This window comes from Bos grunniens, chromosome 1, assembly GCF_055505025.1.
Source record: "Bos grunniens cultivar Pamir isolate PY7600 chromosome 1, Bosgru_T2T1.0, whole genome shotgun sequence".
Taxonomy (NCBI): domain Eukaryota; kingdom Metazoa; phylum Chordata; class Mammalia; order Artiodactyla; family Bovidae; genus Bos; species Bos grunniens.
This window is the reverse complement of record NC_141165.1, coordinates 14,560,515-14,582,140: the sequence shown is the minus strand read 5'-3', so window position 1 is coordinate 14,582,140 and position 21,626 is coordinate 14,560,515. Positions and strand designations below refer to the sequence as shown.

The window sequence follows — 21,626 nt, the reverse complement described above, 5'->3', positions numbered from 1 at the left end:
ACCATCAAAGCCCAGACACAGTGGTCCAGGGTGGACTCCCTTTGGCTTCACCGTAATTCTACTTTCCCACAGAGTGTCCTATCACCAAGACATATGAGGTTATCACATAATGGACAAAGTCCCGCCAGCGTGCACCGTCAATCAGCTGCCAGTTCTCAGCTTCAGATTCCTCTGAGGGTGTCCTTCTCCCTCAAAAGTCCACCCCCTCATCAGGCCATGGCGGCGGAGGGTGGGGGTCTGTTCTCAGAGAGGAGGCCAGTATGCAGAATGTCTTTGCCCTCATGGGTCAGCGAGACACTGCCCATCTTTTTTTTTTTATGTTGATGCCTTTTAATTTTTATTGTTAATTTTTTTATTGGCGTATAGTTGCTTTACAATGCTGTGTTAGTTTTTGCTGTATATCAAAGTGAATCAGTCGCACGTGTACATATATCCCCTTTTTTTGGATTTCCTTCCTATTTAGGTCACCGCAGAGCATTGATAAAGTGCCCTGTGCTGTACAGTAGGTTCTCATTAGTTACCTATTTTCTACATAGCAGTGTATATGTGTCAATCTCAGTCTCCCGTTTCATCCCACCCCACCTTCCCCCCCTTGCTGCGTCGCAAATAAGCTCATCTATTTTTATAGATTCCACACGTATGCATTAATAGACAATATTTGTTTTTCTCTCTCTGAATTTTTTAAAATGAAACAGATGAACATTTTTAATGATAAAAGGTACAATTCACAAAGAAGATAGACATCATAAACCATGAAACACCTAACAACAGAGAAACAAAGATACATAAAGCAAAAATCAGAAGAAATATAAGGGAAAAGAAAAAGACATATAATCATAGGCGACACTGCCCGTCTTTGCAGCCCACGTGGGAACATGTCTGGGGTGCACCGGGGGGTCTGGCCAAGTCCCACCGAGGCTTTCTCGCTACATCAGCAGCCGCTTCAGGCTCTTAGGAGCCTTACATGATCAGCATGTACAAACCATTCAGAACAGTGCCTGGAATCTAGGAAGTGCTCCATAAAGACTGCCGTGGTTGTTGCAATCATGATACTATAAAGTTGCATTGCTGTCTGTCCCAGGAGCTACTCCCTTTGAGACATTTTTCTCAAAAACTGAGCCTAAAGGGAGAGGAGGGCAGAGGGAGGAGTTGTGCCCAGACATCTGAGGTCAGACTCAGCTATGCAGACCTCAAATCCCAGCTCCAGAACAGAAGGGGACACAGTCCAGTTCCTGCCGCCGAGGGCTGGCGGGTCTGCAGCGAGCCTGCAAGGGCTCAGCCAAGACAGCTATGTAGGAGACACTCTCTCCCCACATCAGATATGGTCGCCAGGGCCCCAGGGTCCCCTTCACTTTCTTTGTCTCATCAGAATGGCTACCAGGAAGTGAAAGCATCTAGTTGAAGCCACACTGAGCATCACCTGGAACATCCCTTTGGCCGCCAATAGCCGAGGGTGATTTCTTGGCAGGACAGACCCTGGAAACGGTGCTTGTCCCTTTAAGGAGCGAGGCCAGGCCACTGTTCATCATCCCATTTTATTGTGCTCCTGGGCTGTAAAGGAAGCGCCCTCCTTCTGCTCTTTGTTTTATGACCTCCATAAACAGTGAATTGCCGTGAGTGTGCCTGGGGCTAGAATGGCCTCGCTGGCTGGAGGGGCCAGGAGAGCAAAAGCGGAGCAGAGGTGAGTCCCCCGTCTTCCCTGGAGAAGGGCAGTGCCACCCCCAGAAGGAGGGGTGGGAGGGGACACACAGGGAGTCCCCTCCTGGCCCGACCTACCACGTAGCTCTGGAAATAAATGCACCCCCAATATTCAGGGTCTCAGATGGGGTGATTTTCTCTAATGCAAAAGCAAGACATGCCCTTTTGAAGGAATATCCATGTTTTTTTTAGAAAAAGCTTTGGGAGGGAGTCAGTTAAGTATATTTTTTGAAGGATGCTCACGGGAGAAGGAAATGGTAACCCACTCCAGTGTTCTTGCCTGGAGAATCCCAGGGACGAGGGAGCCCGGTGGGCTGCCGTCTATGGGATCACACAGAGTCGGACACGACTGAAGTGACTTGGCGGCAGCAGCAGCAGCAGGGCTTTGGGTGAGATGGATAAAGTCAGACAGTTTGTGTATCACACTGACAGCACGGAGACACAGTAAAAATATCGCGCAACAGTTATACAGACGTATCAGGAGAGATTGGGGCTCACGGTGGACTCCAGGCAGCACACACATGCCCACAGGTGCTACTCATGACACTGTTGGGGGTTGAGGTTCCAGAACCGCCAATGTCCCCAGGCCTCCTCCCTGCAGGCACAGGTGTGGGGCCAGAGTGTTACTAGGGCTGTGGTTGTCTCCCATTTGCCCTCAGGAAGGATGGTACGTGTTGCCAACCAGCCTGGGTGTGCGGAGGATGGAGGAATGGCCGTGGACAGTCCAGCGTTCCGTCCACTGTTCTGTGCTGTCCAGCACGGCATGAAAAGAGCAGTACCTGTCCGCTGACTGGCCTAGCTGGCCACGGCATCGCCTTCAGCTGACCTCTGAAGTAGGAATTGGAGGGTTGGGCTGTCTTGTCGATCAGTTAAACCTGACTTTTATGTCGCTCTGCGCTGCAGAGACGCAGGATTTGTCTGAAACAAATAAACAATTCCTGGAAGGGCTGGGAGAGGCGGAGGCGGGTTCCTTGAAGCATGCACAGCAGCAGAGTCGGGCAACAGCCTCTGGCACCGGGGTAAGGCAGGCTTGGATGCTGTTCTGGCCACTCGTGGGGGCAGCTGAAGAAACAGCATGGGGAAGGGTGCCCATCCTGCCAGCCCACAGGCAGAGTCCTGCCCACAACCCCCACTGGGCAACTCTGCACCCGTCTCCAGAGGGTGGGCTGCTCCTGACCCCTCATTTCTGGCCCAGGACAGGTTGAGGGCCACCCTGGTAGAGAGCCACGGTCTGGAAATATCCAGAAAACCCAGTTCAGATGCTGCCAGACTGCAAGATGGTCCTGGAACTAAATGCAAGTGTTCCCTGATAGGTGGGAGACTCTGCCAGCCCCGGCATCTACCTGGCAGGGCCCATTACCCAAGAGGTCAGCGGACGAGGCCCCCAGCATATTTAAGTCAGGCCTGTCCCAGGTGTGAGCAGGGAGAGAGCACCCTAGACCTGCAGAGGCTGGTGACGAGACCTCTGTGCTGACGGCTAACTGTTTGGCCTTCATTAAATCTTTGCCTTAGTTAAAGCCGTGGGCACTCATTAAATCGTGGTGAGCTTGGAGCAGCATCCTTGACGTTCAGTACAATGTCCTAGACCTGGGGACACTTCTGATGATATGTCAGCTGTTCTCACGGAGCAGAGTTTTCCCTGAAGTACACGTGGGTCACCCGTGGCCATGGGCTGCCTCCACCGCAGCCTCCATTCTGTGAACCAGCAGGCATTCTGCTGACTCCTGTTCTCAGTCTTACTTCCTCTCTCAGTTATCTCAAAAACTTCCAAAGGTTTTTCAACAGTCCAGTCGGACACCAGCATGACCCCCCAGTCATGTCCAATCTTGAATTGCCAGCATCCCTGGCTGTGGCTGGTTATTCTTTTATTATTATTATTATTATTTTGACAACAAAAACATTTTGTATTGGGGTATAGCCAATTAACAATCTTGTGATATACCCCACAATCTTCTTGTGAGGTATAGCCAATTAACAATCTTGTAAACAGTGAAGGGATCCGCCATACATATACATGTTTCCATTCTCCCCCACCTCCCATCCAGGCTGGCATGTGCCATTGAGCAGAGTTCCATGTGCTATACAGTCGGTCCTTGTTGGTTATCCATTAAAATATAGCAGTGTGTACATGATCTTCCCACAGTCCTCAACTATCCCTTCCCCCCACCCCCACCCCGGCAACCATGAGTTCATTTTCTAAGTCCATAAGTCTCTTTCTCCTTTGTAAGTTAAGTTCATTTGTATCATTTCTTTTTAGATTCCACATATGCGGCATGCCACGTGATATTTCTCCTTCTCTGTCTGGCTCACTTCACTCAGTATGAGTCTCTCTAGGTCCATCCACGTTGCTGCAAATGGCCTTATTTCATTCTTTTTAATGACTGAATAGTCTTCCACTGTATACACACACACACACACACACACACACCACATCTTCTTTATCCATTCCTCTGTCGATGGACATTTAGGTTGCATGAAATTAAAAGACGCTTACTCCTTGGAAGGAAAATTATGACCAACCTAGATAGCATATTCAAAAGCAGAGAAATTACTTTGCCAACAAAGGTTCGTCTTGTCAAGGCTATGGTTTTTCCTGTGGTCATGTATGGATGTGAGAGTTGGACTGTGAAGAAGGCTGAGCGCCGAAGAATTGATGCTTTTGAACTGTGGTGTTGGAGAAGACTCTTGAGAGTCCCTTGAACTGCAAGATTAAACCAGTCAATCCTAAAGGAAATCAATCCTGAATATCCATTGGCAGGACTAATGGCTAAAACTGAAGCGCCAGTACTTTGGCCACTTAATTCAGAGCTGACTCACTGGAAAGACTGTGATGCTGGGAAAGGTTGAAGGCAAAAGGAGAAGGGGGTGGCAGAGGATGAGATGGTTAGATAGCATCATCGGCTTAATAGACATGAATCTGAGCCAACTCTGGGAGATAGTGGAGGATAGAGGAGCCTGGCGTGCTATCCATGGGGTAGCAAAGAGTCAGACACAACTTCGCAGCTGAACAACAATGGCTGTTGGTGACCCTTAGTGACGTAACAACACCTGTGGCTGTCAGGGACCCTTAGTGACAGAATGACAGCACCTGTGGCTGTTGGCAACCCTTAGTGACATAGTAACACCTGTGATGTAATAGCAGTGGTGATGGCTAAGGCAGGACTGTGCACCACCGGCCAGGCTCTGCCCAGCGTATTCTACACACAATTTGTTTTAAGTTCAGAACTCCCCTGGGAGGAAGCAGTGGCCCGCGGCAGGAATTCCAGTGTACTGGGCTGGGGTGGGGGAGGCACCCACTTCCTGAACAGGCTGTGTTTATGGATGTGTGGGTGTGGTTGGCCTTTTGCACAGAGGCATTTTTTTTGCCCTTTCCCCTTGCACAAGAATGCAGATTGTGCAGGATCTAAAGAAGCAGCTCAGGGCGAAATTACAGAGATGGCAGCAGAATGAGCGCCATGACCTGGGCACCGGCGCCCTGGGGCTCTCTGCCTGCCAGCTTACCTTTGTGCCTGTGCCCTTTCTGAAGACATCAGATTTTTTGACATGGGTGGCACATGGGCTGAGGTGTAGCTGTTACGTGGACCAGAATATGAATATCCGAGCCTCGAATTCAGCCAGGAAAAGGAAGGTATAGGATGAAGTGCTTGGGGTAGAAATTAAATTTCAGCATCAAAATCCTGTGGTTAAGACTTCCAACGCAGGAGATGCAGTTAGAGCCCTGGTCGGAGAGCTAAGATCCCACACACCTCTCAGCCAAAGAATCAAAACCTAACACAGAAGCAATACTGTAACAAATTCAATAAAGAATTAAAAAATAGTCCACATCAAAATAAAAAATCTTTTAAAAAAATCCTGTAATGCTCAAAGGAGCCCACCTCAAAAAACAAGGGAAAATTCCCCCTTAACTTTTTCTTTCCATTCAATCTATTAAATTTTTTGTTAAATGTTTTTTAAGTCATAATACAATCACATGCAGTTGTAAGAAAAAATGCAGAGACCCAGGCACCCTTTACCCTTTTTGCTGGTGTGGTAACATCCTTCAGACTGCAGTAAGAGCTCACCCCAGACGCTGCTGCAGTCAGGCACAGAGCATCTCATCCCCCAAGGGGCCCTCGTGCTGCCTTTCTATGTCGTTCAGTGGCTAAGTTGTCTCCAACTGTCTGTGACCCCACAGACTGCAGCATGCCAGGCTTCGCTGTCCTTGACTATCTCCTGGAGTTTGCTCAGATTCATGTCCATTGAGTCGGTGATGCCATGCAACCATCTCATCCTCTGTCACCCCCTTCTCTTCCTCCCTTCAGTCTTTCCCAGCATCAGGGTCTTTTCCAAGGAGTCAGCTCTTTACATCAGGTGACGAAAGTATTGGAGCTTCAGCTTCAGCATCAGTCCTTCCAGTGAATATTCAGGACTGATTTCCTTTAGGATTCACTGATTTGATCTTCTTGCTGTCCAAGGGATTCTCAAGAGTCTTCTGTAGCACCACACACCAATTCTTTGGCACTCAAATTTCTTCTTGATCCAACTCTCACAGCCATTTGTGACTACTGGAAAAACCATAGCTTTGACTGTACAGACTTTTATCAGCAAAGTGATGTCTCTGCTTTTTAATAGGCTGTCTACGTTGGTCATAGCCTTCCTTCCAAGGAGCAAGTGTCTTTTCTATAGCATCATCCAGATCCCTTTATCCACCGCCCCTTAACCCTTGACACTTACTAATCTGTTCTCCATCTCTATAGTTTTGCATTTCAAGAATGTTCTATGTATGAGTGAGTTTGGGGATTGACCTTTTTTCACCCAGCATAATTCTCTAGAAATGCATCCAGGCTACTATGTGTATCACAAGTTCAGTCCTTTTTATTACTGAGTAATATTTCATGGTGTGGCCGGGACACTGTTTATTCATTCATCTGCTGAAGGGCATCTGGGTTGTTTCTGGTTTAGGGCAATTAAAAATAAAAGCTGTTCTGAACATTGTGTACCGACTTCTGTGTAAACATAACCTGTCACTTCTCTGTCCCAGAGGGCAAGTGCAGGTCATACAGTAATTGTATGTTTAGTTTTGTTAAGAAACTGCCAAACCCTTTTCCAGAATAGCTGTTCTGTTTTACATTCCCACCAGCAGTGTGTGAGTAAGCTAGTTTCTCCACATCTTTTCCAGCATTGGGGGTTGTCACTTTTTTAAATTTTTTTTAGCTTTTTTGATAAGTGTGCAGTGATATTTCAGTGTGCTTTCATTTGCGTTTCCCAATGACTCATGTAGCTCAGCATCTTTTCATGTGCCTGTCATCCATCTGTATATGCTCTTCAGTAAAATGTCTGCTCATGGCAGTCCCTGGCAGTCCAGTGGTTAGGACTCAGGGCTTTCACTGTGGGGGCTGGCATTCAATCCCTGTTCAGAAACCAAGATCCCACCAGCCAAAACAAGCAGATGAGTAAATGTCTGTGCCCTGCCCTTTTCAAATTGAATTGTTCTGTTTTTTTACTGTTGAGTTTTTACTGTTCTTTTCATTGTCTATTTTCAAGTCTTTGTCAGATACATGATTTGCAAATTATTTTTTCCCCCAGACTATATACCTTTTTATCTCTTAACAGGATTTTTCCCAAAGGGAAAGTTCTACTTTTGATAAAGTCCAGTTTATCAATTTTCCCTTTTATGGACTGTTTTTGTTGTCAAGTCTGAGAACTCTCTGCCTAGCCCAAGAATCTGAAGATTTTCCTCTATTTTTTTCTAGATTTTATAGTTTCCTATTTTACATCCAGAGTCCACTTTGCATTTGTTGTTGTTATTCAGTCACTAAGTCATGTCGGACTCTGTGACCCCATGGACTGCAGCATACCAGGCTTCCCTGTCCTTCAGTATTTCCCGGAGTTTGCTCAAACTCATGTCCATTGAGTCGGTGATGCCATCCAACCATCTCATTGTCTGTCACCCCCTTCTCTTCCTGGCCTCAATCTTTCCCACCATCAGGGTCATTTCCAATGAGTTGACTCTTTGCATCAGGTGGCCGAAGTATTGACACTTCAGCTTCAGCATCAGTCCTTCCAGTGAATAGTCAGGGTTGATTTCCTTTAGGATTGACTGGTTTAATCTCCTTGCAGTCCAAGGGACTCTCAAGAGTCTCCTCCAGGACCACAGTTCAAAAGCATCTGTTCTTCAGTGCTCATGTTCTTTATGGTTCAACTCTCACATCCATACATAATTACTGGACAAACCATAACTTTAACTCTACAGACCTTTGTCAGCAAAATGATATCTCTGTTTTTTAATATACTGTCTAGGTTTGTCATAGCTTTCCTTCCAAGGAGCAAATGTCTTTTAACTCCATGGATGCCTGCAGTCACTGTCCACAGTGATTTTGGGGTCCAAGAAAATAAAATCTTTCACTGCTTCCACTTTTTCCCCATCTATTTGCCATGAAGTGATGGGACCGGATGCCATGATCTTAGTCTGAATGTTGAGTTTTAAGCCAGCGTTTTCACTCTCCTCTTTCACCCTCATCACAAGACTCTTAATGGTCTCACCATTTATATTTTTCTTTTACCAGAGTTTTGTAGTTTTCAACACACAACTTCTCCATATGTTTTATTTACATTTATTTGAGTTTTTTTAAGTGTATGTTCCTGATGTTCAAGCTGGTTTTAGAAAAGGCAGAGAAACCAGAGGTCAAATTAACAACACCCACTGGATCATGGAAAAAGCAAGAGAGTTCCAGAAAAACATCTATTTCTGCTTTATTGACTATGCCAAAGCCTTTGACTGTGTGGATCACAAGAAACTGGAAAATTCTGAAAGAGATGGGATTACCGGACCACCTGACTTGCCTCTTGAGAAATCTGTATGCAGGTCAGGAAGCGACAGTTAGAACTGGACATGGAACAACAGACTGGTTCCAAATAGGAAAAGGAGTACATTAAGGCTGCATATTGTCACCCTGCTTATTTAACTTCTATGCAGAGTACATCATGAGAAACGCTGGACTGGAAGAAACACAAGCTGGAATCAAGATTGCTGGGAGAAATATCAATAACCTCAGATATGCAGATGACACCACCCTTATGGCAGAAAGTGAAGAGGAACTCCAAAGCCTCTTGATGAAAGTGAAAGTGGAGAGTGAAAAAGTTGGCTTAAAGCTCAACATTCAGAAAACAAAGATCATGGCATCCGGTCCCATCACTTCATGGGAAATAGACAGGGAAACAGTGGAAACAGTGTCAGACTTTATTTTGGGGGGCTCCAGAATCACTGCAGATGGTGACTGCAGCCATGAAATGAAAAGACGCTTACTCCTTGGAAGGAAAGTTATGACCAATCTAGATAGCATATTCAAAAGCAGAGACAGTACTTTGCCAACAAAGGTCCATCTAGTCAAGGCTATGGTTTTTCCTGTGGTCACGTGTGGATGTGAGAGTTAGACTGTGAAGAAGGCTGAGTGCCGAAGAATTGATGCTTTTGAACTGTGGTGTTGGAGAAGACTCTTGAGAGTCCCTTGGACTGCAAGGAGATCCAAACAGTCCATTCTGAAGGAGATCAGCCCTGGGATTTCTTTGGAAAGAATGATGCTAAAACTGAAACTCCAGTACTTTGGCCACCTCATGTGAAGAGTTGACTCATTGGAAAAGACTCTGATGCTGGGAGGGATTGGGGGCAGGAGGAGAAGGAGATGACAGAGGATGAGATGGCTGGATGGCATCACTGACTCGATGGACGTGAGTCTGGGTGAACTCTGGGAGTTGGTGATGGACAGGGAGGCCTGGCATCCTGCGATTCATGGGGTCGCAAAGAGTCGGACACAACTGAGCGACTGAACTGAACTAAAGTGTATGTAAATGGTGCTGTGATTTTAATTTTAGTGTCTACATGGTCATTGCTAGTATATATAAATACAGTCAATTTGTATATTTATCTTGTATACTATGACCATGTTGAACTCACTTGTTAGTTCTATTTTTATATTTTGCTGAATTCTAATTGCTAATATTTTGTTAAGAATTTTTGCATTCATATTAATGGCAGATATTGACTTGCAGTTTTCCTTTTTTGTTGTCTTTGTTAGATTTGGTATCGGGTCAATACTAGCTTCATAAAGTGAATCAAAACGTGTACCCTTCTATTTTCTAGAAGAACTTGTTTAATTCTTGAAGGACTGATTAATTCTTCTTTAAATGTTTGGCAAAATTCTCCAGTGAAGCCATTTGCACCTGGAAATTTCTTTGGAGGGATTTTTTTTAAATAAACACAATTTCCTTAATAGTTGCAGACTTTTCAAATTGTGTGCTTCATATTGGATGAGTGTGGTAGTTCATACTTTTCTAGGATCTGGTCCATTTTCATTTAGGGTGTCAAGATTATGTGCTTAGAGTTGTTTTTAGTGTTTCCTTGTTACCCTTTTGAGGTCTGTGAGGTCTGTAATGCTGTCTCCCCTTTCATTCTAGATACTGGTGATCTGTGTCTTCTCTCTGTGTTTCTTAGTCTTGCCAGAGATTTGTCAATTTATTGATATCTTTAAATAACCAGTCCTTTGTTTCATTGATTTCCTGAGTTGTTTTTCTGTTTTCTATTTTATTGATTTCTGCTTTTTATTGTATCCTTCCTTCTGCTGTTCTTGTGGGTTTATTTTTGCTTTTCTTTTTTTAGGTTCTTAGATTATGGAGTTGAGAGTTTTCCTCTCTGCAAATGCAAGCATACAGTGCTATAAATATTCCTCTCAGCACTGCTTTAGCTGTGTCCCACAGCTAAATTTTCATGCGTTGTATTTTCATTTTCATTCTACTTGGCAGAAAACAGCAAAATTCTGTGAAGCAATTATCATTCAGTGTCTATCTTTATATCCCTAAGACCTCCTCTTTGACCCATGTATTACTTAGAAGTGTGTCATTTAGTTTCAAAGTGTTTGAAGATCTTTCTGTTACTGATTTCTAGTTTGATTCTCTTAAAGGTCATAAACCATACTCTATTTGGTTGTGGTTCTTTCAGATTTGTTGTGGGTTTTGTGTGTGTGTGCACCGACCTATGGTCTACTTTGGTATATGCTTCATGGGCACAGGGCTTCCCTGGTGGCTCAGCTGGTAAAGAATCTGCCTGCAGTGCAGGAGACCTGGGTTTGATCCCTGGGTTAGGAAGATCCCCTGGAAAAGGGAAAGGCTACCCACTCCAGGATTCTGGCCTGGAGAATTTCATGGACTGTATAGTCCATGGGGTCGCAAAGAGTTGGACACACCCGAGCGACTTTCACTTCACTTCGTAGGCACCTGAAAAGAATGTGCATTCTGCAACTGTTGATGGACTTTTAAATATATCTCAAGACTGAGACAGGCCACTAACTCTTAAAGGTTGTATGATACACTTTTGCCCAAGATTTCAGAGTAAGTGATCTAAAATACTGCTAAGTTCACCAAAGAAGCCTGTGAAGCCTTCTCACTGGTGGGTCTTGTCAATGGAGCCACCATTTTTCTCCCCTGAGGGGTCTGGTCCTCTCTGAAGGATAGAACTTTGATCAGCTCAACATGTGGCTCAAGAAAGTTTCCTGGCTGACATATTTACCCTTGTATTTCCAAGAGATATGATGGGACATCGTTTTCCTTCTTCTCATCAACTCATAGGATGCTAAAGCCAGAGGAAACCTTGGGTCATCTGGTCTACTCTTTCCTTTGGCAGGTGAAGGAATGAGGTCCTAGAGGTTATTTTAGATTATTTTTTAAAATACTTCTGTGAAATTAACATAAGTTATTATAGAAGTATATTAGATATAGAGAAACAAAAATAATCTTACAACCAAAAAGTAACTACTATTATTATTTTGGAGTATACTCTCCCAAGTTTTAAGAAATGGAATCACACTGTACTATGACTTTCTTAGTTTTATAATAGGCATGAACATTTTTCTAAGATATTATTCCTAGTAGCAGAATACGCTTCCACAGTACAGATGCACCACACCACATCTAAATGGCATAAGTGATGTCCATCACAGTTTTCACTGCGTTAAATAACGTCATGATGAACATCTTTTGTGTCCATATATGTGGTTTTTCCTAGAACTGGAAACAGTGAATCAGAGCACGTGAACATGTTTAGCTTTGGAGCCCTGTTGCCAAATTGGATTATCGGGGGTTTTGTTTGTCTGGACACGCTTGGCTCGGTTTTGATTTGTGTCGGGTTTAGAGTCTATATGGAAGCTTACGCGAGTTCAGGAGGAAGCCTTGTTTAGGTCCCCAGAATTTAAGGTGTGAGCTAAACTGCCACCTGGAACCAAGGGGAGAGCCCGCCCTTCCCAAGAGTACAGAGTGGCTGGAACGGTGCCGTGCATTCCTCACCTTTCTATGAGGCATCCCGCATTGGGCCCGGCCAGGAAACCGGAAAATGGGCAGCTACATACAGCCTGGGGTCTGGACCTTGTAAACCCAGCCGCCCAGCCCAGTTTTATGTACCAGGCAACAGAAGAACAAACTCGCTCACCCCAGCTGCTTCCTCTCTCTGGGACCTACCGTGAGAACAGTGTGTGTTGCACTCAAAATATGCCTTGAACTTTCTGTCATAGTAATTGCCCCCATAAAATGGTCCGGGGCATTGCATGAAAGCGTCCCATATTTAAAGACCAGTCCTGCCTGCTTTTATGGCTGGTGCTGACTGCAGGAAGATCACAGCCCCAGCCACTCTGCTGAGGCACCACTGAGAGCTGTCCCAGGGGGAAAGGGCATCTGAAGCTGGACGGGAAACCCGAGGCCCAGGAAAGGCCCTGCTGCCGACCAGTGACCTGAGCACCCCTCCCCCAGGTACCCAGGCAGCTCCTGGGCACGGTGTTGGGGTTCAACCCGTGGTCCACAGAGTGCACCCTTTTCCATTAGTCTTTCTTTTCTCATCTGCAGAGAAAGAAGAACTGATCCAGAACGTGCTGACCCAGGTGGCGGAGCAGTTCTCAAGGTACAGAATCTTCTGGATGCATCCTTTCCGGGGCTGGGTACTCTTTCTCTTCTTGGCGGGTGGGCCCCTTGCCGTGAGGCTATCTCAGCCGGTGGGCTCTCATCCATCACTTCCCCAGAGAAGCTACCTGCCCGGTGGGGTCCTTTGGGGAATTCTGTAACTAAGCCAGCATGCATGGGGTCCAGGAAATGCTCGCCTGCTGGTGCTTTCAGAGTAAGAACCCGTGTTGCTGAGAATGTCCTCAGGGGCTCTTCTGGGGCGAGGACTTCAGCCTACGGGAATTGGCAGCATAGAGATCCTGTGTGGATCTCTGGCTCACTCTTCATTCTGAGTTATGCTGCCGGTTCTGGAGTCGATGCTTTGCATTTTCTCAGTCACCTTCCATGGCATCTTACTGCCCCTCGGGTAGTTGAAATGGGGAGAAGCCATATTTCCTTAAAGCCCAAGAGTTGTTGAACTGAATGGGTTGGATCCCAGAGAAGGGCACACCAGCTGCCTAAGGTGGTCTGTGCCCAGCGGGACAGGGTGTGTGTGTGTGGAGGGGTGAGTGCTGGTCCATGCCAGTGGTGAGCAGAGAACCCAGGTCCTCCCCAGAGAGTATCTGCTCACTGGCCAGGTATGGGGAGTAATCATGCCCGCTCTGTGTTCTGATCTTGGAAAATACACCTTCGAGATAATTCTAGAGTGTATCCTTTTCCTCCTCCCCACTGCCTCCCATCAGTTCCTTAAAAGCAACTCCTCTGTTTGGATCCCTTACCAGCCCACCTGTGGGCCTCACCGTGGCAAGGAGCCGGCAGATGTTGACTGAACCCACTTTAACTTGGAGAATTTGAGGAGTTATGTTGTTTTGTTTTTTTCCTTCCCAGAGCTTTTAAAATCAATGAGCTGAAAGCTGAATTTGCAAATCACTTGGCAGTGCTAGAGAAACGCGTCGAATGTGAGTGGCATGTTGATGTCTTTTCGCTGATGTGTCTTTTAACCTCAGTTTAAATTAAGCCATTTGAGCTGTGGTGCGTGATGGTGGCAGGGGAGGTGAGGCTGAGAACGAATGTTTTGTCTTTGTGAAATACTCAGCACTTACCTTTGAAGTTAACGAAGGCTAGAAGAGTGATAAATCTTAAGCGTTTTATTCTGTTTTAAAAGTAACCCAGTAACTCGCAACGTGTTAGAAGTACACAGTAATTTGCAATCCGGTGCATGTCATCACATGGTATGTGTCATGGTGGCACAGAGGAGCACAGAGGAGACCACGGGGCTTCCTAGACCGGGCCCCCCCAGAGAGGAACCTCTGCAGAACAGCTTGTGTGTGTCCCTTTCTACATAAATGAGAACACACCAACCCATACTCTCTGGTTTCACAGTTTTAGGGGAAGATGTCTACTTAATGACCACCAAGTCCTGACTCAGTGACCAAGTAGCTAAAACTCCAGAAGATAACAGCTTCCATTCAGTCACCCTTTGTGTCCCATCCGTAAAATAAGGGGCAGCACTTGAATTCCTTGTGGTCCACAATTCCCCGCCCAGGGCCCAAAGAGATGGCTCTTTGTCAGTGTCAAGGCTAGTGTCAAGGTTAATGGCTCCTGGGCACTGCATTTACTGACTTGCGGAGTGAGTAAACAGACTCCAGACGTGAGGCTATCGGGATGGCATCACAGCCTCTACCTGGCTAACTCATTGAAGGTCACTTTTCATACCTTGTATGAACTGCTTGGTTTTTTCCAAGAAAAAAAAAAATCACGATTGTGTCCAAAACCAGTTCGCCTAAAGAACTTGAATCGTGATTTACAGTCACCCTCTTCAAAGTGCAGCGGCATTTTTTAAATCCATTTGATCATTAGAGCTGCAAAACAGTTCTGTTTTCCCCACTGACAGTGAAGAAGCCAAAGAGATTAAGTGACCTGCTTGAGTTCATTCAGCAAATTGGAAAAGTAAATACCATAAAGAAGGCTGAGCAGCGAAGAATTGATGCTTTTGAACTGTGGTGTTGGAGAAGACTTGAGAGTCCCTTGGACTGCAAGGAGATCAAACCAGTCAATCCTAAAGGAAATCAGTCCTGAATATTCATTGGAAGGACTGATGCTCAAGCTGAAGCTCCAACACTTTGGCCAGCTGATAGGAAGAACTGACTCACTGGAAAAGACTGATGCTGGGAAAGATTGAGGGAAAGAGGGGAAGGAGTCAACAGAGGATGAGATGGCTGGATGGTATCATCAATTCAATGGACATGAGTTTGAGCAAACTCCGGGAGATAGTGAAGGACAGGGTTGCCTGGCATTGTGCAGTCCATGGGGTTGCAAAGAGTTGAACAAAATTTAGAGACTGAACAACAAGCCCTGAGGTCCTAGGGCTTTCATCAGCACCTTTCACCATGAGGAGCTGGGGATTTGAGGGGAGGCTTGAGGAAGAGCAGGTTAGAAAGCTGCTGAGGCAGCTGGCCTTGTACCCACTGCCACGGACACTGGTCGTGGCTGCATCGAGCAGAAAAGAGGTTTTGCCTCCTAGGGATTTGGGGGGGGGTCCCCTGGGCACTGAGAGTGTCAGGACGAGGCTCCTCAGTAGCTGTTCATCAGGAGCAGTGCCCCATACGCCACATAGAGCTGATGATGTGCACTGAGAGTGTCAGGACGAGGCTCCTCAGTAGCTGTTCATCAGGAGCAGTGCCCCATACGCCACACAGAGCTGATGATGTGAAGACTCGAATCTGGCAGATCTGAGCCCCAGATATACAGTATCCCCAGCACCCTAAGATCAGTGCTGGGACCCCCACGGCTCATGGCCACTGCTGCAAACATCAGGCTTCTTCTCTGTTCACCAGCTGCAGATCCAGAGTCTGGGCAGAGTGGACCCCATGCACACACACATACACACACACACACACACACACACACACCCCGCCCCCTACCCCTGCCCACTGCAGGGAAGGCCAGAGAAACTGAGTATGTTTGTTTCCCGTGGTTGTCATGTCAACGCACCCAAACTAGGGGGTTGGAACAACAGGAATGAATTCTCCCGCAGTCTGGAGGCCAGATGCCGAGGTCACGGTGCCGCAGGGCCAGTTCTTCCCGGAGGCCCTGTCCTGAGCCTGCTGTGGCTCCCAGGCTGCCCGCGGGCTTGGCATGTGGCCGTCACTGCACTCAGCCTCCCCCTGCCCTCCTTTGTGTTCAGGTCTCCCTCTACCTTCCCGCATCAGGCACCTCTCTGTGGATTCTGAGCCACCCTCACCCAGGACGATCTGATCTCAGGATCCGTTTCCTAAACAGAGTCACACTTGCATTCTGGGGATCAGGATGTGAGCCTCTCCCTTTGTTGTTGCTGTTCAGTTGCTCAGTCACGTCCGACTCTTTGCAGCCCATAGACTGCTAAACGCCAGGTTCCTCTGCCCTTCACCATCTCCTGGAGTTTGTTCAAACTCATGTCCATTGAGTCGTTGATACCATCCAACCTTCTCATCCTCTGTCATCCCCTTCTCCTCCTGCCTTCAATCTTACCCAGAATCAGGATCTTTTCCAATGAGTTGGCTCTTCACATTAGGTGGCCAAAGGATTGGAGCTTCAGCTTCAGCATCAGTCTTTCCAATGAATATTCAGAGTTGATTTCCTTTAAGATTGACTGGTTTGATCTCCCTTGGTTTCCAAGGGACCTTCAAGAGTCTCCTCCAGCACCACAGTTCAAAAGCATCGGTCTTCAGCACTCAGCCTTCTCTATGATCCAGCTCTCACATCTGTACATGACTACTGGAAAAACCATAGCTTTGACTTGACAGACCTTTGTCGGCAAAGTGATGTCTCTGCTTTTTATTACGCTCTCTAGATTCGTCATAGCTTTTCCCTATGTCATTGCCTGTCTCTTACGGGGGCACAATTCAACCCACTGCTGTGAGCGTTCGCTGTTTCATCTTCTGCAGTGGGAGGCAAGCCCCACTTCCCACCAAGCCCCATGGGGTAGAACTGTCCACACGTGGGAAGTGGTTCAGCCAGAGATCACAAAAAGCGTTCACTGCTGAGTCACTGCCTGCACTTACAGAGAAGAGCCGTCTTCCAGTCACCACCTGGAGAGCAGATGCCTGGCTGGTGGAGGGGGGCAGCAGGTGCCTCCTGCTTCATCCTCCTCTCTTCCAGCTCCACTGGCCCCTCCCTGCACAGAAGCCAGCTCCAGGCCTTCCATTCTTTGTACACTGGCGGGTTAAAGAGACCGTTAATTAATTTTCAGAACTCCTGCCGAGCGCTGTGAGACCGAGGGCTTCCGGTCTCTGGCCGTGAGAGCAGCAATCGGGCAGAGAAGTGTCTGTATTTTGCCTTCGAGTGGCTCGTGGATTGAGAACCGTTAAAGGACAGAGCCCTGGGAACCGTCTCCCCTGGTCTGTCCCTGCCCCAAATCCTCCAGAACTAGCTCGAATCTCCTCCTAGGGCTCTTGTGTGAATCACGGAAGTCACACACATGCACACAGGTGACCTGGAAGACACGGTCCAGCTCCACGACATCACGGTTACTCGTGTTTTTACTAGTTGTATTCATCCTAGCACCGGAGGCCTGGGCCCTGCATGGGAGGAATGGAGGGGGCTTGCATTTCTCAGGGGGGAGAGAGGGTCAGGGTTAGGCTTCTAGGCGCTTTGGTCAGCTGGATCGTTGGGGTGGGGGGCACTCTGGGCAGCGGGTTACCCCAGCCCCATTTTAGTACCTGTCCCCATGTCAGCCCCCAGCACCCTCACCTCCTCCTGGCTGCCCGTCGTGCACAGGAGTGGCGGGTTCACACACTGCAGGAGGTGGTTCTTGTGCCGCTTGAACTCCACTTGGCTTTAGGCCCGGCCTCTCCTGGTGCTTGTGGCTGACTGCTCCCAGGCTCGCCAGGCTCCACCGTTAACACGGAAATGACCACAGTTGCCTCACCTGAGCTGAGCCCCCGGGGGCAGGGGGGTATGAGTTCCAAAGAGCCGCCCAGACGTAGCATCTGTGCCTCCCGCAAAGACATCACAGGGACCCTGGAAGTGGACAGCGGAGGCCCTCTGGATGGTCGGCAGTCAGACCTCTGCCATCAGTCACTTGGGGAACTGGTCACCCCAGCCTCTCAGAAGGTCAGTCCCGACCCTGCACTGCCGCCAGAAGCAAGCCAGCTGTGAAGGCTGCCAGGCTGCTCCAATTGGCCCGGCCAGACGTGGACACACACACACACACACACACCCATACATGTAGACACACACAGAAACAGGGGCACATATACTCAAAAATACACAAACCCTTACATACATACACATATGAACAGACATGTGCGCCATGCTCACACGCATACGCGCTGTGTCTGGTGTGTCTGAGCTGCTGCTGACTGTTCTCTGCCTCTGAGGTCCAGAGAGGGACCAGCTAGAACTGCCTATCTGTAAACCACGTTACATTGGTTTGACTTGTGTTTGAATGGAATTTCCTGCTTTTTTTTTTTAACCTTCTCAAGTGTTTAATTTTTTGGAGTCAAATATAAATTTTTCTGTAGCTCTTAATTCACCTTCAAGGCTTTCCTTCCTTTTCTACAGAATGTTTTCCTTCTTTGGGAGGCTGGGGTCTTGCTTAGGTGGAAGGGTGTTGTAAACACGGGACACCCAGGGCCTCCTCTTGCTTCCCGGCGGGAGGTGAACCGTCCAGGGCACCCCCCTCCCTCCCTCCCTTTCTTCTTATTTGCAGGACAGGCCCAGGCACCCTGCAGGCACAGGGCAGCCCTGCTCCCATCCAGCCTTTGTCCTTGCCCGTGCGTGCCACCTGCTTAGTCACTCAGTCATGTCTGACTCTTTGCGACCTCATGGGCTGTAGCCCACCAGGCTTCTCTGTCCATGGGATTCTCCAGGCAAGAATACTGGCGTGGGTGACAGTTACCTTCTCCAGGGGATCTTCCTGACCCAGGGATCAAACCTGTGTCTCATGTCTCCTGCATTGGCAGCTGGATTCTTTACCACTAGTGCCACCTGGACCCGAGCTCCATCCCTGGATCAGGAAGATCCCCTGGAAAAAGGCATGGCAACCCACTCCAGCATTCTTGCCCAGAGAACCCCATGGACAGAGGAGCCTGGTGGTCTCCAGTCCTTGCCCAGGCCTGGCCCCAAACCTAAAGACTGGAGAGCTGGCCCCAGGGGCCTGAGTTTACAGCCAGGTCAAGCGAACAACCCAGAAGACTGAAAGCAAACCTTGCTTTTCTTTTTGTCACTCAGGAAATGTGCGTTATGCAAATTCCTTAGCAGAGTTCTTGGCAGAAATGCTGAAACACGGCTCTATTCCTACGTGTCTGTAAACAATTTTCAAAGCTCTGCAGCCTCACCAGGGCCTGGCCTGCCCACAGTAGCCTCTCAGGAGAGCCCGATGGGGCTGGAGGGAGGATAGAACAGGACAGAGCTGCCTCCGTGACCACCCTCTTGCTCCTGCCCACTGAGGCCCCATTCTTGAAGCCAGCATCCCTCTTAGCGAATCATTCCTGAACATTCTCCTCCAGGGTGGCTGTGACCTGCCAAGGCCCATGGAGCCACTTCTAAAGTCCAAGAGAGGCCAGCAGCGTTCATGTGATGCTCAGGCCGCTAGTCTGGGGCTCTGGTCTGTGCCACCTGTGTTTAAGGTTTGGGACTGATGAGTGGGCCGAGATGTGGGCAGCTGACATCCATCCCCACCATGGGGCCTCACTGGGTGGCCACAGGACCTGGGGGAGGCCCAGCACAGTTGGCCTTCTCGCTCCCCCAGGATCTTCCAAAAGGGATCCTGGTGTCCAGCGAGGCCTGGGAGGGGCTGCCCCAGATCTATGCGTGCCTGCATCCGCCCAGCGCCTCCCAGCTTCCTCCCTGTGCTCTGGAGCTTTGCTACCTCCCGGCTTCCTCCTTGTGCTCTGGCCCTTTAATCCCATGACATGTTGTTTTCTCGTCCATTGATGAATGCACTTTTTGCCATCTCATTGCTCACCGTCAATTTCCTCGGCAACCAGGCTTCATTTCATAAACATCTTTGCCGTAAATTCTGAATCTCTGAGATTCAGATAAGTGATATCATACCATGTAGCCCAAAAGACTGAATCTTAACATCACCCCCAATAAATGGCCAAGGAATCTGATCTACATCAATTCCAATATCCATTCGATCAAACATCAGGCAGCCACCAAGAGCCATGAGCTAGTGGGCAGCTGCTAACAGGAGCATCCTTGACCTTGATGATGGAAAAAAGCAAATGAGAAAACAGAGCGGCATGATCCCCAAATTTGTTTTTTTTTTTTAAGAAATTTTTTTGATGTGGATCATTTTTAAAGTCTTTATCTAATTTGTTACAGTATTGTTTCTATCTTATGTTTTGGTTTTTTGACTTCAAGGTATATTGGATCTTAGCTCCCCAACCAGGTCCTTGCATTGCATTGGGACCCTTGCATTGAAAGACGAAGCCTTAATCACTGGATTGACAGGAAAATCTCCTGTCTTTTTAAAAATAAGAGTAAATAGATAGATATTAAGAATGCATGGGGATGGGAGAGAAATGCCTGGAAGGATACACTCACACACACACACATATATAATATATTGTTGTTGTTGTTCAGTCGCTCAGTCGTGTCTGACTCTTTGCGATCCCATGGACTGCAGCACGCCAGGCTTCCCTGTGCTTCATTATCTCCTGGAGCTTGCTCAAACTCATCTCTATCGAGTTGGTGATACCGTCCAACCATCTTATCCTCTGTCATCCCCTTCTCCTCATGCCTTCAGTCTTTCCCAGCATCAGGGTCTTTTCCACTGAGTTGGCTCTTGGCATCAGGTGGCCAAAGTATTGGAGCTTCAGCCTCAGCATCAGTTCCTCCAATGAATGCTGCTGCTGCTGCTAAGTCGCTTCAGTTGTGTCTGACTCTGTGCGACCCCATAGACAGCAGCCCAACAGGCTCCCCCGTCCCTGGGATTCTCCAGGCAAGAACACTGGAGTGGGTTGCCATTTCCTTCTCCAGTGCATGAAAGTGAAAAGTGAAAGTGAAGTCGCTCAGTCGTGTCTGACTCTGTGCGACCCCATAGACGGCAGCCCAACAGGCTCCTCCGTCCATGGGATTCTCCAGGCAAGAATACTGGAGTGGGTTGCCATTTCCTTCTCCACCAATGAATATTCAGGATTAATTTCCTAAGATTGACTGGTTTGATCTCCTTGCAGTCTAAGGAACTCTCAGGAGTCTTCTCCAACACCATATAATAGTAAATGAATTCTCTTCTGGCCCAATGGGCTCATGGATACATTTTTAAATACTCTTCTTTGATAGGCCCTGTATTTGCTCCATTGTCTGTAGTAGTCATAGGTTATTTTGTATTCAGAAAAGTGATGCTGGAAACATAACGAGTGTATCCATGGACCCTGACTGGCAGGGCACCGCTGCCCTGTTTGGACTATACAGCATGGTCTGTCTCTTCCCCACATGGATTCCCTTTTTGGATCCAAGTCTGTGTCACATGCCAGGTCCCTTCTCCAGCTGTATTCCCCTTTCTGAAATTTTCTGCCCTTCACGTGTTAGCAACCCTTTCCTGGGCCCCTTCCTGCCACTGATGTTGACTCCACTGTATGTCCCAGTGACAGACACGGCTGCAACATGGTCCCCTCCTCCGAGGGGTGAGCGTCTTGCAGTGGGACTGAGGCTGAGGAGTGCCCTGGGCATGTGCACACTCCTGGTCCCAATGCAAACCTTTACGACGTGTGCTGCTACACTTCTTGGGAGTGGACCCAAGCCTCCGTCCATCTCTTAACAGCGTGGTGCAAGAAACGACTGAGAGCATCCTACCCCAAAGGAGGATGCGGGGTCCCAGAGGGAGCTCAGAGTACTGATGTCGTTTCCTCCACTCCCTCCACCTCACTGCCCTGCGTCCTGGTACAAAAGGGAGGAGGTGGTTTTTGAGCCTCTGCCTTGGCATCCCACATGGCAGAGAAGCAGGTCACCAGGACCTGATTCACAGATCAGATCCTCCAGATTCCTGCCACATAAACGGAAGGACGCCGTGGTTTCACAAAGCCTGGCCCCCGCTTGGC

The 21,626-nt window shown here is 47.9% G+C and overlaps 1 protein-coding gene across 11 annotated transcripts in view; it reads left to right on the top strand.

The window, feature by feature from the left end:
* The window catches only part of PDE9A (phosphodiesterase 9A), a 104,287-nt gene that overhangs the window by 55,526 nt on the left and 27,135 nt on the right, over positions 1-21,626 (top strand). For 2 of the 11 annotated variants that reach the window (XM_086417039.1, XM_086417030.1), the window contains exons 5-6: positions 12,565-12,619; positions 13,486-13,556. In XM_086417039.1, coding sequence (XP_086273165.1) covers positions 12,565-12,619; positions 13,486-13,556 — 126 coding nt within the window. Of the gene's footprint in view, positions 1-1,544; positions 1,682-2,600; positions 2,718-12,564; positions 12,620-13,485; positions 13,557-21,626 lie in introns of those variants that run through there. The other 9 variants (XM_086417048.1, XM_086315564.1, XM_086315544.1 and 6 more) reach the window with 8 other exon arrangements.